At 38.1% G+C, this 14697-nt stretch overlaps 1 protein-coding gene across 1 annotated transcript in view; it reads right to left on the bottom strand.

The window, feature by feature from the left end:
* The window catches only part of DNAH8 (dynein axonemal heavy chain 8), a 331702-nt gene that overhangs the window by 292829 nt on the left and 24176 nt on the right, over positions 1-14697 (bottom strand). The window contains exons 6-8 of the mRNA XM_055330260.1: positions 11804-11911; positions 8925-9026; positions 1648-1794 (exon numbers count right to left, since the gene is read on the bottom strand). Of these exons, the coding sequence (XP_055186235.1) occupies positions 1648-1794; positions 8925-9026; positions 11804-11911 (357 nt within the window). The remainder of the gene's footprint in view (positions 1-1647; positions 1795-8924; positions 9027-11803; positions 11912-14697) is intronic.

Here is a 14697-nt window from a genome sequence, read left to right as displayed (position 1 = left end):
ATCAAAACGCTCATACATTGCTGGTGAAAATGTAAAATGAGGGCAGCCCTGGTGGCTCAGCGGTTTATCGCCACCTGCAGCCCAGGGTGTGATCCTGGAATCCCAGGATCCAGGCTCTGCATGGAGCCTGCTTCTCCCTCCACCTGCTTCTCCCTCTACCTGTGTCTCTGCCTCTCTCTGTGTGTCACTATGAATAAATAAATAAGTCATCATTGACAATTTTCTAAAAAAAAAAAAAAGAAAGAAAAAAGGAAAATGTAAAATGATAGAGCTATTTTGAAAAATAGTTTGGCAGTTCCTCAAAAAGTTACCATATGGCCAGAAATTCCAATCCTATGTATATACTCAAGATAAAAGACAACATATGTCCACACAAAAACATGTACACACATGTTCACAGGAGCATTATTCATACTAGCCAAAAAGTGGAAACAACCCAAACGTCCATCAACTAATGAGTGGATAAATAAAATGTGACATCCACATAATGTTATATGATTCAGCAATAAAAAGTAATGCCACAACATGGATGAACCTTGATAACATTGTGAAAGAAGCCAGTTCAAAAGACCACATATTATATGATTCCATTTATATGAAATGTCCAGAATAGGCAAATCTATAGAAACAGAAAGTATATTAGTGGCTATTTAGGGGTGAGTAGAGGGGAGAAGAGAGTGTGACAGCTAATGGTTGGGCTTTCTCTTTGTGGGAATGAAAATGTTCTAAAATTAGACTATGATAATGGTTGTACAATCTCCATGAATATATTAGAAAACACTGACTTGTACACTTTAAATTGGTAAATTAAATGGTATGTAAATTATATCTCAATAAAGCTGCCAAAGAAACAAACATAAAACAGTCCCACACAGGTATGTATGAAGGACCCCACTTGATAACTTGGCTCTCTTCATTGCCCATACTTTCCTAACCTGGCTGGATCAGGAGGTTACAAATAAAAACCTTTCAGACATGTCTAGGAGATGCCTTTCAACCTGTGTTGATGCCCTCAACAATTTCCAACAAATGATGAACAGAATCCTAAATATTACCAGGACGTAGGGAGTTGGCAAACTGGTGGGGGAATCGGAGGGGTGGTACATATGTGCTATCCTTATACACTTTCAAAAGCTGACTCCAAGAAGCCTCTGGGTTGGCCTTCCTGATACCCCCTGAAAAAAAAAATCACTCCTCGCCAACTAGTGTCTGACTGGCTCCTGCCCAGCAAAGGCATCCCCCACACAGTGTGTAGGTATACACCATTTTCACTGACCTAGAAAGAGAAGGGGTCTATACATCCAGATATTACACTACTCCTGGGTACTGCCAGGTACTGTGGGCATTTCACCACATACTTTTCCTCAGCCTAATACAATCGTTAGACACAGAAGCTTCTACAGTCAAGTTCCATAGGTAGAGGTAGAATTGAGGTCTTGAGAGAGGGGAAGGTCAGTAATAGCTGACTGAATCAGGACTGAAAAATAAGTTACACCGAAATGTAGTGATCTGTAAGTAATAGGAGATGATTCACATCAATAGTGAGACAAGAGACCCAGGTCAGTAACTCTTAACGGTACCACATAAAGTACAAAATAACCAGGGAGTAAGGGGGGAGCGTGGGTACAGTGACTGCATAATGGTTACCTTCTCTAGTCTTTTGCAGAAAGCTTCAAATTTTCCAAATATATACATTTCTGAAACCTCAAAAGATTTTTCCCCTGAGGATTCTAAAATCTGTTTCCTCGTTTTATGAAAAGATGTCTGATATTCCTTGAATAGAAAAATGCAATCCTATGAGAAAATTAAAAGGAAGGAGAAAACAGGTGATGAGAGTTTGTTCAGGAGTCCATAATAGAAGAATCTGTCCTCGCACAGTATTGATCACACCAGCCGCTCAACAGGAGCTGTTGCTGTTAACATTAAAAGTTTTCTGCCTAATATTGAAAAGCCTGAAAAAAAGAAAAGAAAAGAAAAGCCTGGGAATGCGAATATAGTTTCTCTTAATTGATATCATATTTTCATCTTCTTCATTATCAGTACTTCCCTTATCTTCTATCGTTACGAGAGTATGCCATACACTGTACATTTCTATGGCTAATAAGAACTCCTGGGAGGTCAGAAATTATCCCTCAATTCTATTTATTATCACTCATCTATCTGTATGTGTCTTTTCTTCAGCATTCTTTACACACAGGTATGTAAAACAGTAAGATTCTGCAATACTAATTTGTTGTCGTCCAACCACCATTTCTCTACAAGAAGATCCTCGAGTCTTTGATGAGTACATTGCTGAAACCCTAGTATTTGACTATAGCTATCCCACTGGCCAGGTCATCCAGGCTGGTGAACCTGTTAGAAATATAAAAAAGGACATGGTCTGCAGGATCCAGTAGGAATTCTCTGTCATGTCAAGCTAACATTTCCTGGGAAAAAAAAATGAACCATTTTTAAAAATAATGTTAAACTTTTCCAAACTGACCAGTGGCCAAATTTTTATCACAATACCTTCTCTCTGGTTCTGACTCTTCTATCGCCCTCTTACAACTGCATTGGGCACACTTGGATAATCCAGGATAACCTCCCCATCCCAAAGTCAGCTGATTAGCAACCCTAATTCCATCAACACTCTTATTCCCCCCATCCTGCCATATAATATTTTATTCACATGTTTCAGGGATTAAGACACCTTCGGGGGGGCATTTTTCTGCCTTACACAGCCAGTAAATCAGAATTTCTGTGAGACTCAGGAAGCTATATTTTTAACAAGTTCCCAGGTGATTCCTATTAAAATTCAGATGCGTGCATTAGCGGTCTCATACCTACTTCTAACTATGACACATCTTCCATCTTCTATTTCAATCTCCAAAACAACAAATTGCTCCATTCAAGGTCATTGATTATTTTTCACTCAATCAACATAATTTATCAGTGCCTACCAAGTGTTAGGAACTCCTTGAAATGCCAGGAATACAGATAAGACCCCTAACCCTCATGGAATATACCATCAAGTAACAATTACCTTACATTACTTCCTCTTCACCACTTAATCTCTTCATGTTGGACAAATAAGGTAAAGAATTTGAACTGACATTTCTCCAAAGAAGATACACAAATGCCTAATAAGCACATAAGAAGATGCTCAATCAAAACTAGCCATTAGGGAAATGCAAATCAAAACCACAATGAGATGCCACTTCACTAATCAGGATGGGTATTACCAACAAAATGGAAAATAGCAAACACTGGCAAGGATGTGGAGCAAGTGGAACCCTCCTGTATTGCTGATGGCAATGTGAAATGATACAGCCACTATGGAAAATAGTTCAAGGATTCCTCAAAAAATTAAACATAAAATTACCATATGGTCCAGCAGTTCCAGTTCTAGGAATATACCCAAAAGAATTGGTAGCAACAACTCAAACAGATAATTGCACACACACGTTCATAACAGAATTACTGACAATAGATAAATGGTGGTAACAATCTAGATGTCTATCAATAGATGAATGGATTTTAAAAATGTGGTGTATCGGGGGAATCCCTGGGTGGCTCAGCGGTTTGGCGCCTGCCTTTGGCCCAGGGCGCGATCCTAGAGTCCCGGATCGAGTCCCACGTCGGGCTCCCCGCATGGAGCCTGTTTCTCCCTCCTCCTGTGTCTCTGCCTCTCTCTCTCTCTCTCTCTCTCTCTCTCTCTGTCTAAAATAAATAAATAAATAAATAAATAAATAAATAAATAAATAAATAAATAAATAAATAAATAAAATCTTTAAAAAAATGTGGTGCATCCACACAATGGAACATTAATTTACTTAGCTATAAAAAGGAATGAAATTCTGACACATGCTACGACATGACTGAACTTGAAAACATTATGCTAAGGGGACAAAAGCCAGCCACAAAAGGACAAATAATATACAATTCCACTTAAATGAGGTACCCAGAATAGGGAAATTCATAGAGACAGAAAATGGAATTAAGGTTACCAGGGCCTGTGGGGAGGAGAATTTGGGGGAGTTCTTGTTTAGTGGTTACAGAGTTTAAGTTTAGGATGATGCATAAGTTCTGGAAATGGATAGTCATGATGGATGCACGATACTGGAGATGTAATGCCACTGAACCATATGCTTGGAAATGGTTAAATAGTAAATTTTATGTTATGTAAATTTCACCCACAGTTTTAAAACTCTAATTGTCAAAAAAGTAAATAATTTTAAAATCGTTCCACAAGGAAAATGTCAAGCCCAGGTGACTTAAAAGATGAATTCTATCGGGCCTTTTTTTGTGCAATATTTGGTTTTATTTTTTAAATGTACACATGACAAAGATTATTGCTAAGTCATGTTGTGCCTCTACTTGCATCAGAACATGCTCTTGAGCATCTTTCTTTGCTTTTACCATTTCAATAAGTCCCTTATGTTATTTTAGGTAGTCTTTTTCTGTCCTGTGCGGCACTACTTCTGCTATTTTTTTCAGATGCATTTATTGGATATGTTTTCAAAGCTTGTTGCAAAAGCTTCTGTTCTTCTGTTGTCCAAGAGGTGAAATGTGTGCACCGACTCTCAAATTGTTCCAAAGGTGTTGTACTGTCAGCTTGACGCATGACTCCCTGTAGAGGGCTATCTTATGATGCAGGTCATGACTTTGGAGACTTTTTTTGGCCAAATCCATAAAAAGAATATGTGTTCATGTGGTCGGCAACAGCTTCCTGTAATATTGTGATTTATAAGAAATACATATATTTGGTCATTCTGATGACCAAAATATATTTCTCATAAATATTTGGTCTTTATCCATGGCTCCTGGCTCACAGCTCCCCAAAACCTTGCAATTTCCCAAATTACAAGAACAGTGGAGCATCTTTTGTTATAAGATTTGGCCTCTTGTCCTCAGTTCTTGAAATTGCTTTTGAGCCGTAAAGGTAAAATGGATATCTTGTTATTCATAACAAGCCCCTTTCCACCACAATTGGGTTTACATTATGGGGTGACTTCTGGGAGCATCTAAGTGTAGAGGCTGGTTGCCAGGGGAACAACCAGGAATGTCCTACCCCCTAATTTGGTGGGGAGCAGCCTAAAGGTTAAACCATTCTAATAGCCAAGGAGTTGATCAATCGTGCCTATGTAATACAATGAAACCTCCATAAAAACACAAAAAGAGGGGACAACTTCCAGGTTGGTGAACACATGGGGATCTGGGGAGGGTGGTACACTCTGAGAGGGCATGCAAGCTCTATGCCCTATCCCCATGCCGTGCCTTATACGTACCTCTTCCATCTGCCTATTCCCTAGTTATATTCTTTTATAATAAACCAGTATCTCGTAAGTAACATGTTTCTCTGTGTTCTGTGAAGCACTCTAGCAAATTACTGGAACTCAAGGTCTGGGGGTGTCATTGGAACTTCCAACCTACAGCCAGTTAGTCAAAAGCACATGTGACAACCTGGACTTGATCTGAAGCCCCACTCTTGTGGGATTTAACCTGTGGGATGGGATGACAAAATTGAGTTAAACTGTAGGACACTCAGCGAGTGTCCAAGAATCCCTCGTTGATATGGGGAAACCAAAACACACAGACACTAGAACTGAGTCCACAGTCCTTACTTCCCATCTTGAATTTATTCCAGGAAGGAAGTTCACAGCTTCAATTAGTAATTGCAGATCAATTCTCTTCCCAACAGTTTTTACTGCCATTTCCACCATTTCCACCTTCGGCAGTTGGTTTCACTGCATTCTTAGATGCTTATCACATATAAGCCTCAGCTTCCTCTCTCTCTTTTCCAATTTGCTTATTTGTTTCTTCTGCTTTACCAAAGCAACCATTCCTACTTTTTTTTTAGTATTAGAAATATTTTATTTACTATTTTATTACTATTTTTATTTTTATTTTTTTGCATTTTAAAAATATTTTACTTAAATTCAATTTGCCAACATCTAGTATAACACCCAGGGCTCATCCCATCAAGTGCCCTCCTTTAGTGTCCTACTTCTTTTGTAGATGCTGATGCGTTTCATTTAAATATGGAAGCTTACTAGTTGGAACTATCTGAAAGTTTTTCCACTTCTTCCCTCCTTCTAACCTGCTCCGTCTCATTCTCAGAAAAGCACTTCCAGGTCTTCTATGAGTTTTGAAGTTTTTGTCTTTCCCTGTTAGTGGATTTTTTTTTCTGGATATCTTTTCCCTCCTTGCTGATAATGCCTATTGTCTGACCTCTACTCTTCTCTCCTTAAGCAATCCAGGCAGCTGCTGATTCAGCTTATCTTGACTTTTCTTTTGCTTCTGGCTCCTTCTGTTTCCTCTTGTGCTTTCTTTCTTCTCCTTTTCTTTCTTGGCTTTTTCTTTTTCTCTTTAGAATTTGTTTATCCTTGCATCATGGCTACATGCATTATCAATTAATGTTCTCATTCATTTCAGTTTTTTTTTCTTGGTGGCCCTGTTGCTCTGTCCTGCTTTTCAATCCATATCCTGACACCATGACATCTTGCTTCTTCATTTAAAAATGAAAATTCTGGCATCCTTGGGTGGCTCAGCAGTTTAACACCTGCCTTTGGCCCAGGGAGTGATCCTGGAGTCCTGGGATCCAGTCCCACATTGGGCTCCCTGCATGGAGCCTGCTTCTCCCTCTGCCTGTGTCTCTGCTTCTCTCTCTCTGTCCCCCACTCTGTGTCTCTCTCATGAATGAATAAAATCTTTTTAAAAATTTAAATAAATAAATAAAAATGAAAATTCTCTCCAGGAGTAAAAATTATACCAGAAGGAATAAAATGCCTCTACGTCTTCAAGTGATGAATTCATATCACCAAGTTTTGGGGTCTTTTAATTATTTAACTTTCTAGGATTCCTTTCAAGCCTTGGGGAAAACACTCCGAAGAAATTGTCCTTTGGTTTATTTCGAGAAAGAATTGATTTACGAAAAGTAAGCTCTATCTACTAGATTCTCTTATTTTCCCTGGATCAGATATTTTCATAAGCTTTCTTTATACCAGTAGTTGTGAAGTAGCCATTATCTCCTTTTACTGGGTCACCAGCTGCTTTCAGTGATGTTTTAACACCGTTGCTCTGTCGCTGTGTAACTCTGTGTCTTACATGGTCAAGTCAAAGAACCACATAATAAGCCTGGTTCTTCCAGTCTTTGGGATCAAGTATGTTCAGCCTGAGAAACTATCCTAATGATGCAGGCAGACCAGGTCTGAGGACTGAGGGGACTCCCACAGGACTAGCCAAGAGGGTCCCAGGCTTCACCCAGGTTGGAAATCAAATGCAAGCCAGCAGGAGGTGAAAGCAGAGTTTATTGAAGATGTAGAGAGAGCAGATAGAGACAGATCATCCTGGAGACTCAGAAAGGAAAGACACACATGTCTTGTCTTTGCTTGGGATCTGGAGTTTTTATTGGCAATTGTGGTCTGGTGCAGGTATCCTCCTAGGCATCTAGAAACTGGCCAGAACAAGAACAGGGTCCAGGTGTCCTTCATAAGGCACTCATTCCCTGAAGCCAGGGGTCTTGGCATCGAGATGTTTAGTGCCAGTGCTCTGGAATAGGCACTTGATGGCTCTGCCTGGCCATTCCTTAGATATCATCTATTGTGCTCAAAGACTCCAAAGATCTCATGATCTTTTTGTCCCTTACAAGAACATATACTATTTGCATTATAAGGCATGGGTAGAGTGGGGTGAGCGTGTAGGTCCTAGCAGGATTAGAAGCTGGAAAAGAAGCAAAGGAAAGGGGAAAACAGTTTTTTCTCTCATGCGGTCCCTTGGGGTTCCTTGTCTCAGTAACTAATAATTCTTCATCCTCTATTCCCTCTCACCACTCTTTTTTATCCTCTGGCTCCAGGAGTCAGAGCATGGTGATGGCAGTGCTAAGATAAAACTCTGCGAGTGCAGTGCTTCATATACTAGTTGGACGGCACTGAGCATCCTTTCTGGCTCTGCCTCCCAGTCCCAGCCTTGTGCCTTGGCTCCATAAAGCCCAGGGAGCAGCACATGAGGACAGCCAATAACTGGATGTAGCCTTCTGGGTGTGGTCATTTCCTGCAGACTTTCAAAAAACATATCCTTTTAATTTTCTGCAAACTCTTCCAGAGAATAGAAAAGGGGCGAATACTACCTTCGCCTCCTCCACCTCCACTCCTTCTGAGACCTCAGGGCTGAAAACACTGACAAGGGCAGTATGGGAAAGGAAATTTACAGGCTCTCTATCTCTCATGAATACAATTGCAAAAACTCCTAAACAAAATTGTAGCAATCCAAATGTTAGAGTGTTTTAAACAAAGAATTTTTTTAAATTACACCATGACCTGGAAAGTTTCATCTTAGAAAACCTAAACATGTCGTCCATCACACTAACAGCTTGAGAAGACTCTAATAAGCATCTCAATAAATATATGCAGAAAAATTTTTTTTCAAAGCCCATTCATAACTTCTGCTAGTACTAAAACTAGGAACAGAACTTCCTCAATCCAGTCAATGATGTATTTAAAACCTATGAAAGCATCAAAATAGGGAAATGTTAGAAATGTCAGAAACTTTCTCTTCCAAAAGATCAACACCAGATGCCAACAATCACCTTGATAATTTACGAATAAATAGCAGTCCTAGCCAACACAAAAAGGCAACAAAATGAAATTAACAGGGGCTGGAGTGAAAGGTGGGGACCAGGGAATATGAGACAGCAAGAGGCGTCCAATACAGGCAGCCATGGAGAAGATGAGGATTAAATTATACCCCACAGGAGTACTAAATATAAAGTACCAAATATAAATATAAAGTACTAAATCATTTTAATGAGGCTCCTTTTATATTCTCATGCTACTCTGTACAATGTTTTTTCAAAGTTAACATGTTTTGTGGATGAGCAAAGTAAATAAAAATGGGCCAGATGGTGAAAAGTCTTACTTTATGAAAACAAGGATATTCAGACAAACCTGAATTTTCTTTAATACAATTGGTGTTTCCTGATCCCATACATGGACAGTTCCTCCATCAGTAATATATGCTTTACATGCTGTAACCATTTGATTTGTTACCTAAAGTAAATACAAGCCAAAACAGCTATAGGTAAACAGAGAAATAAAATTTAAGATTTTTTAACCACAAGAATAAAAAATATGATAAACAGTAAATGTGTGGGATGAATGAATCACAGTATAAAAAATAAAGAAATATACATTCTAGTCGAAACCGAGAAAATTCAAATTTGTGATTCTTCACCATCCTTCAACATGCAAACTAAATTTAATCATCTCTCACATCCCCCAAAATACTGAGGAAGAAAAAATGATCAAGAGGTTAGATTGAGAGGGCAGACTGAAGTAAAGAAATTTTGAGAATTCCTAAAATATGGAAAACACAAAAGATTGAATCTACAGGAGAGAAAAATTTTTAAAAAGACTAGAGAAAACCAAACCCAGTTCTGGAGAAAGTTACTGTGAAGGTGGAACATTTATGGGAAATCTTCAAGGTGGGAGACAATGAGAGATGACCCTGGGTTGTGACCCTACACACCAAATTTGAAGCAGCTTGTACAGTGGGCAACAATGACAAATATTAACAGGACAGAGCCATGAGTGTGAACCATGCTCCAGGAAGCTACTGCACCCCAGGAGAACATGTCAAAGAAATAGCTCTTCACACTCCCTACCACCATCACCCTCTGCCAAACACACACAAGAGATAGATCACAAGCAACAGAATTGGAAGCAAACTAGGAGTTAAATACAGAGATAGGCAGGCAACTCAGAATCACAAAGCAAGTAAAGAAAATAAACACTGTGGGACACTTGAGTGGCTCAGTCAGTTAAGTAACAGACTCTTGATTTCAGCTCAGGTCATGATCTGAGTCCTGAGATCGAGCGCCACATCAGGCTCTGCACTCAATGACGATTCTGCTTGAGATTCTCTCTCTTCCTCTCTGCCCCTCCTCTCACTCACACTCTCTCATGTTCTCTCTCTAAATAAATAAATCTTTAAAAAAGAAAAGAAAAGGAACATGGTAACAGAGGCTTTAAACTCAACAAAGAGGAAATACCAAAAAAAAGATGTAAAATATTTTTAAATATATTTTATTAACTAAATTAATCCATGAAAAAGATATGAGAGTATTTTACATCATGAAAAAAAACCCCAGAGAACTTGGAAACTGAAATTTCTATTATCAAAATAAAAAATTCTGCTGATGAACTGACCAGCAACTGAGATGTAAATGAAGAGCAAATGAGTGAGCTAGAAGGTCAAAGGACAGAAACTAATAAAACAAAACAAAAAATATTAAGAGAAATGGAAGTTAGATTCAAGGGGACAGAACAAATTGAACAAGTAGGTAAGGAATACTCAAGGCAAAGGAGGGAAATTTTCCAGGAATGGAGACAAAATTGTCTAGATTGCAACAATCCAGCAAGTATAGAACAGCATAAATGTAAAAAGAACCACATCACTTTGAAATTTTACAAGTTCAAGGAAAAAGAAAAAATCCTGAAGTCTTCTTGAAAGATTATGACAGGTTGCCTACAAAAGAAAAGGAATCAGATTAGCCTCAAATTTCTCATCAACAGTACCCTGGGTGGCGCAGCGGTTTGGCGCCTGCCTTTGGCCCAGGGCGCGATCCTGGAGATCCGGGATTGAATCCCATGTCAGGCTCCTGGTGCATGGAGCCTGCTTCTCCCTCTGCCTGTGTCTCTGCCTCTCTCTCTCTCTCTCTGTGACTATCATAAATAAATAAATAAAAATTTAAAAAAAAAAACAGTACCAGATAAAAGACAATATCTTCAAGTTTCCAGGAGAATATTATGTTGAACCTGGAATCCCAGTCAAGCTAACATTTGAGTGGCAGGGAGAAATGAAGCTATTTTCAGACATGCACAAATTCACACATAGACTCTCTCTGAAAGAACCACTTGAGAATACTTTTCAGCCAAAGAAATAATGAATCCAAGATGGAGGAAGATGTGGAAATCACAAAACAGAAGTGATCAAAGAAACTAGCAATGCTTAGATTTTAGTCTGAACACATGTGGATTCATGTTAGCAAAATATTAGACAAGACAGCTTAAAAATGTTAACAGATATATAGAACTAGAAATCTCAGCGTGGGACATATATAGCAAGAAAGAGACAAGGGTTGGGGAAAAATCCTAATGTTCTTGTCTTGTTTTAAGAGATGGATAATAATTAGATCTATTGCTTGATTTTAAAAGGAGAGTTGAAATGTGTTTGTTACTCTTTATATTTATGTTCTGCCTGAATCACAAAGAAATTTTAGTCATGTGTCTCTTGGATGGTTTTTCAAATTATTTAAGTAATGAACCACATGTCATGACAGAAGAAGATTTTACACAAATTACAGTGCTGGTGGGAGAGGCTGAAGAAGCATGTTGATCATGGACACAATTCTTAGCTCTTGAGCAAAACCATTTGAAATGAATAAATTAGAATAGCATGAGCCATGATCTCAGAGTCATGACAGTAAGACCCACATTGGGCCCCATGCTGAGCATGGAGCCTGCTTAGGATTCTTTCTCTCCCTGTCTTTTTGTCCCTCCTCCCAACCTCTCTCTCCCTTTAAAAAGAAAGGAAGGAAGGAAGGAGTTAACAAAAAGTCTGAGGGCTTACCTCTGACAAGAAGGTACACCTTCAATTAAGTACAACTGACCAGTCAATACCTTTCTTTTCTTGTCCACTGGAAGTACTCAAATCCAGAACTCTGAGTCGCATCCAAACTTCCCATTTCCCTTCCCTGGCCTAGAGGGAAAGTACTGTTAACTTTTTCACGGGGTTACACATATGATTTCTTCCCTTGGAAACTCACCTTGATAAACAACGAGGTCATTCTTTCTGAGGTATTATAATATCGTGACACACTGTGAATCATTCTGATGGCATTAATCAAATTTTGTATTCCATGTGCCATGGAAACCTAAAATTGAAATATATTAAGTGAATTCCATCACATATTCATAGTTTTAATAACCAATATCCTATAATATTCAAAACTCTAAACACACATAAAAAGTGTAACATTTTGATCTTAAAGTCAAATTTTACTAAATGTAATGTAGCATCCTAGACTGGATCTTGGAACAGAAAAAGGACATCAGCTTTGACAAATGTACCAAGGGAATGCAAGATATTAACAGAAGAAACTGGGTGAAGAGAATTCTGTACTATCATTGTAATTTTTCTATAGATCTGAACTTAGTTTATTTAAAAGTAAATTTTAGAGGTGAAAGTGATTTTAAGGATTAATAGTTCAAGATTATCTTTTTAAAGATGAAGAAACCTGCTATCTTGAGGGGTAAAGTGACTTGCTTATCATGAGAAAGGTGGTTAAAAACAGAGATCTGACTAGAACTCATTTCCACTAATCAATTCAATTTACCTTTCAACAAGCTTACTGAATATCACTAGTTTCAGAGGATATTGGAAGAAATTCAAGTATGAGGAAGCTTATGGAGGAGTCATAGCAGAGTGGAACAGATGCACATGCAACAAGTGGAAACCATCCCCACATCAGAGAATGTAAAAAGCTCAATAACAACAAAATAATAATAATAATAATAATAATAATAATAAAGATATATCCATGGCTAGAGAAATTGAATAACATTTTTAAATTACTAGGATTAAAAGAACACCAGAACTAAAAGATTTGAAAATTATATAAACTTAAATAAGTCTCTCCAATGAAGAAGCTGAAATTAGTACATCTAAATATCTAGAGGTCTTGATAACAATAAAAAACATTTTATCTTACTTCCAAATTTATCTTTTAAAATGAAAAGCTTTAAATAAATAGAAAAATACAGAGAATAATATAATGATAATTTATACCCATCATTATGCTTTACAAATATTAACATTTTGGTATATGAGCCTCATCTATTATTTTTCACATTGTAATCTACTTGCAGGTAGTCCTAGAGTAGGCTTTGGATACGTGTGTATTTAAGATTTGCATTGTCAGCTCTTGTGAGTAACCGCAAATGTATGTGACATGTGAAAATTCTGATTTTTCTTAGACACAAATTTCAATTGCACATGCTGTAAAGCTGGGAAATCAAGTCATTGAGCTACTGAGAGAGCTAAACAATAGCCATATTTCTCTATCACCACACAATCTGGTTTGCTTTACTCGTGGTCCTATATATATATAAACATCTAAAAAGAACATGTTCTTATGGAAAACAGATTTTTTTTAAAAGGTCCCCAACAGAAGTCTAGTTCTAGTACTAGGGGTGTAAATAAGTTGTAAGTAAAATCCATCATCTCTTTATGGAATCATTAAAAGACTTCTCCTGGAGGTCTTCCTATTCTCTTTCATGGAGGATGGATTCCTGAATGGTCCTAAGAACTGTGCCTGCCCAAGACTCTCAACCCCACTTCTTTCCATCCTCACTCACATTAAACTCCTTGGCTACTGATGTCCTCTTGGGATGGGAATGAACCACCCCTAAACACATCCCTCTTATCTAAATCTGAGTGATATGGAACATAGACTCTTCCTCTTTCCCTGCCTCTAGGATGAAACCAGCATTTACCCTGCCCTCAAAAGTTTGGTCAACCAAACCATGTAGCCAATGGCAGTGTGGATGTGAAGGCTTTGACTATCTTCAAAAATTAGAATGGAGAATGCTGAATATGTGTATCAGACACTAATATAAATTATTTTTGAAAGAAAAAAAAAGAATTTTAACTTAGAGAATACCTTGAAGGAGCAGCATAGAGAAGGAGGAACAAATAATGACACATAATGCCGAAGAATGCTAGACACAAATTCATTCTCATGAGTTATAGCTCTAGAAAGCACGAATTCAGTTTCCTAGTCTTTAAAATGAGGATTGTTGTGTGAACAGAATGAAAACTCATGGAAAATATGTGGTACAATGCCTTCAATAAAAGACCAGAGGTTTTCAAGACTGTGGACACCTTTAAAAACACAACTGTCGGGATCCCTGAGTGGCTCATCGGTTTAGCGCCTGCCTTAGGGCCAGGGCGTGATCCTGGAGTACCAGGATCGAGTCCCACGTCGGGCTCCCTGCATGGAGCCTGCTTCTGCCTCTGCCTCTGTCTCTGCCTCTCTCTTTGTCTCTCATGAGTAAATAAATACAGTATTTTTTAAAACCCCACAACTGTCCAGATAACAACTCTCCTGCATACATATGATTCACAAAAGAGGCAACACCCAGTCAAAATTGGGAAACTCTGCCCTAACTTCTCAACAAATGCTGGTTTCCTTGACTTCCTCTCTCTACCTAAAGAAAGGATAAAAGGTACCATGATATACATTAGATTCCCAAAACTTATTGATTTACAACTGGAATTCTGTACCCATTGACCAACATTTTCCCATTTCTCCACTCCCAACCCTAAAATTCTACTGTTTCCCTGAGTTTGACTTTTTTAGATTCCACATGTGAGATCATACAGTGTTTGTCTTTCTCTGTCTTACTTACTTCACTTCACATAATGTCATCAAGGTCCATACATGCCACAAATGGCAGGAGTCCTTACAGCTGAATAATATTCCATTTTATATACATATATGAATTATTATTATATATATGACGTGTATGAGTATTCTTGACTCCCATGTCAAATTTTTTTATCATATATGCAAGGATTTATTTCTAGGCTCTTGTGTCTGTCCAGTTGATCTATTTGTATATTTTTATGCCAGTACCATACTGTTTTGGTTACCATAGC

Source organism: Nyctereutes procyonoides, unplaced genomic scaffold (genome assembly GCF_905146905.1).
Source record: "Nyctereutes procyonoides isolate TBG_1078 unplaced genomic scaffold, NYPRO_anot_genome, whole genome shotgun sequence".
NCBI lineage: Eukaryota > Metazoa > Chordata > Mammalia > Carnivora > Canidae > Nyctereutes > Nyctereutes procyonoides.
The sequence above is the reverse complement of the archived record's forward strand: the minus strand, read 5'-3'. Positions and strand labels throughout refer to the sequence as shown.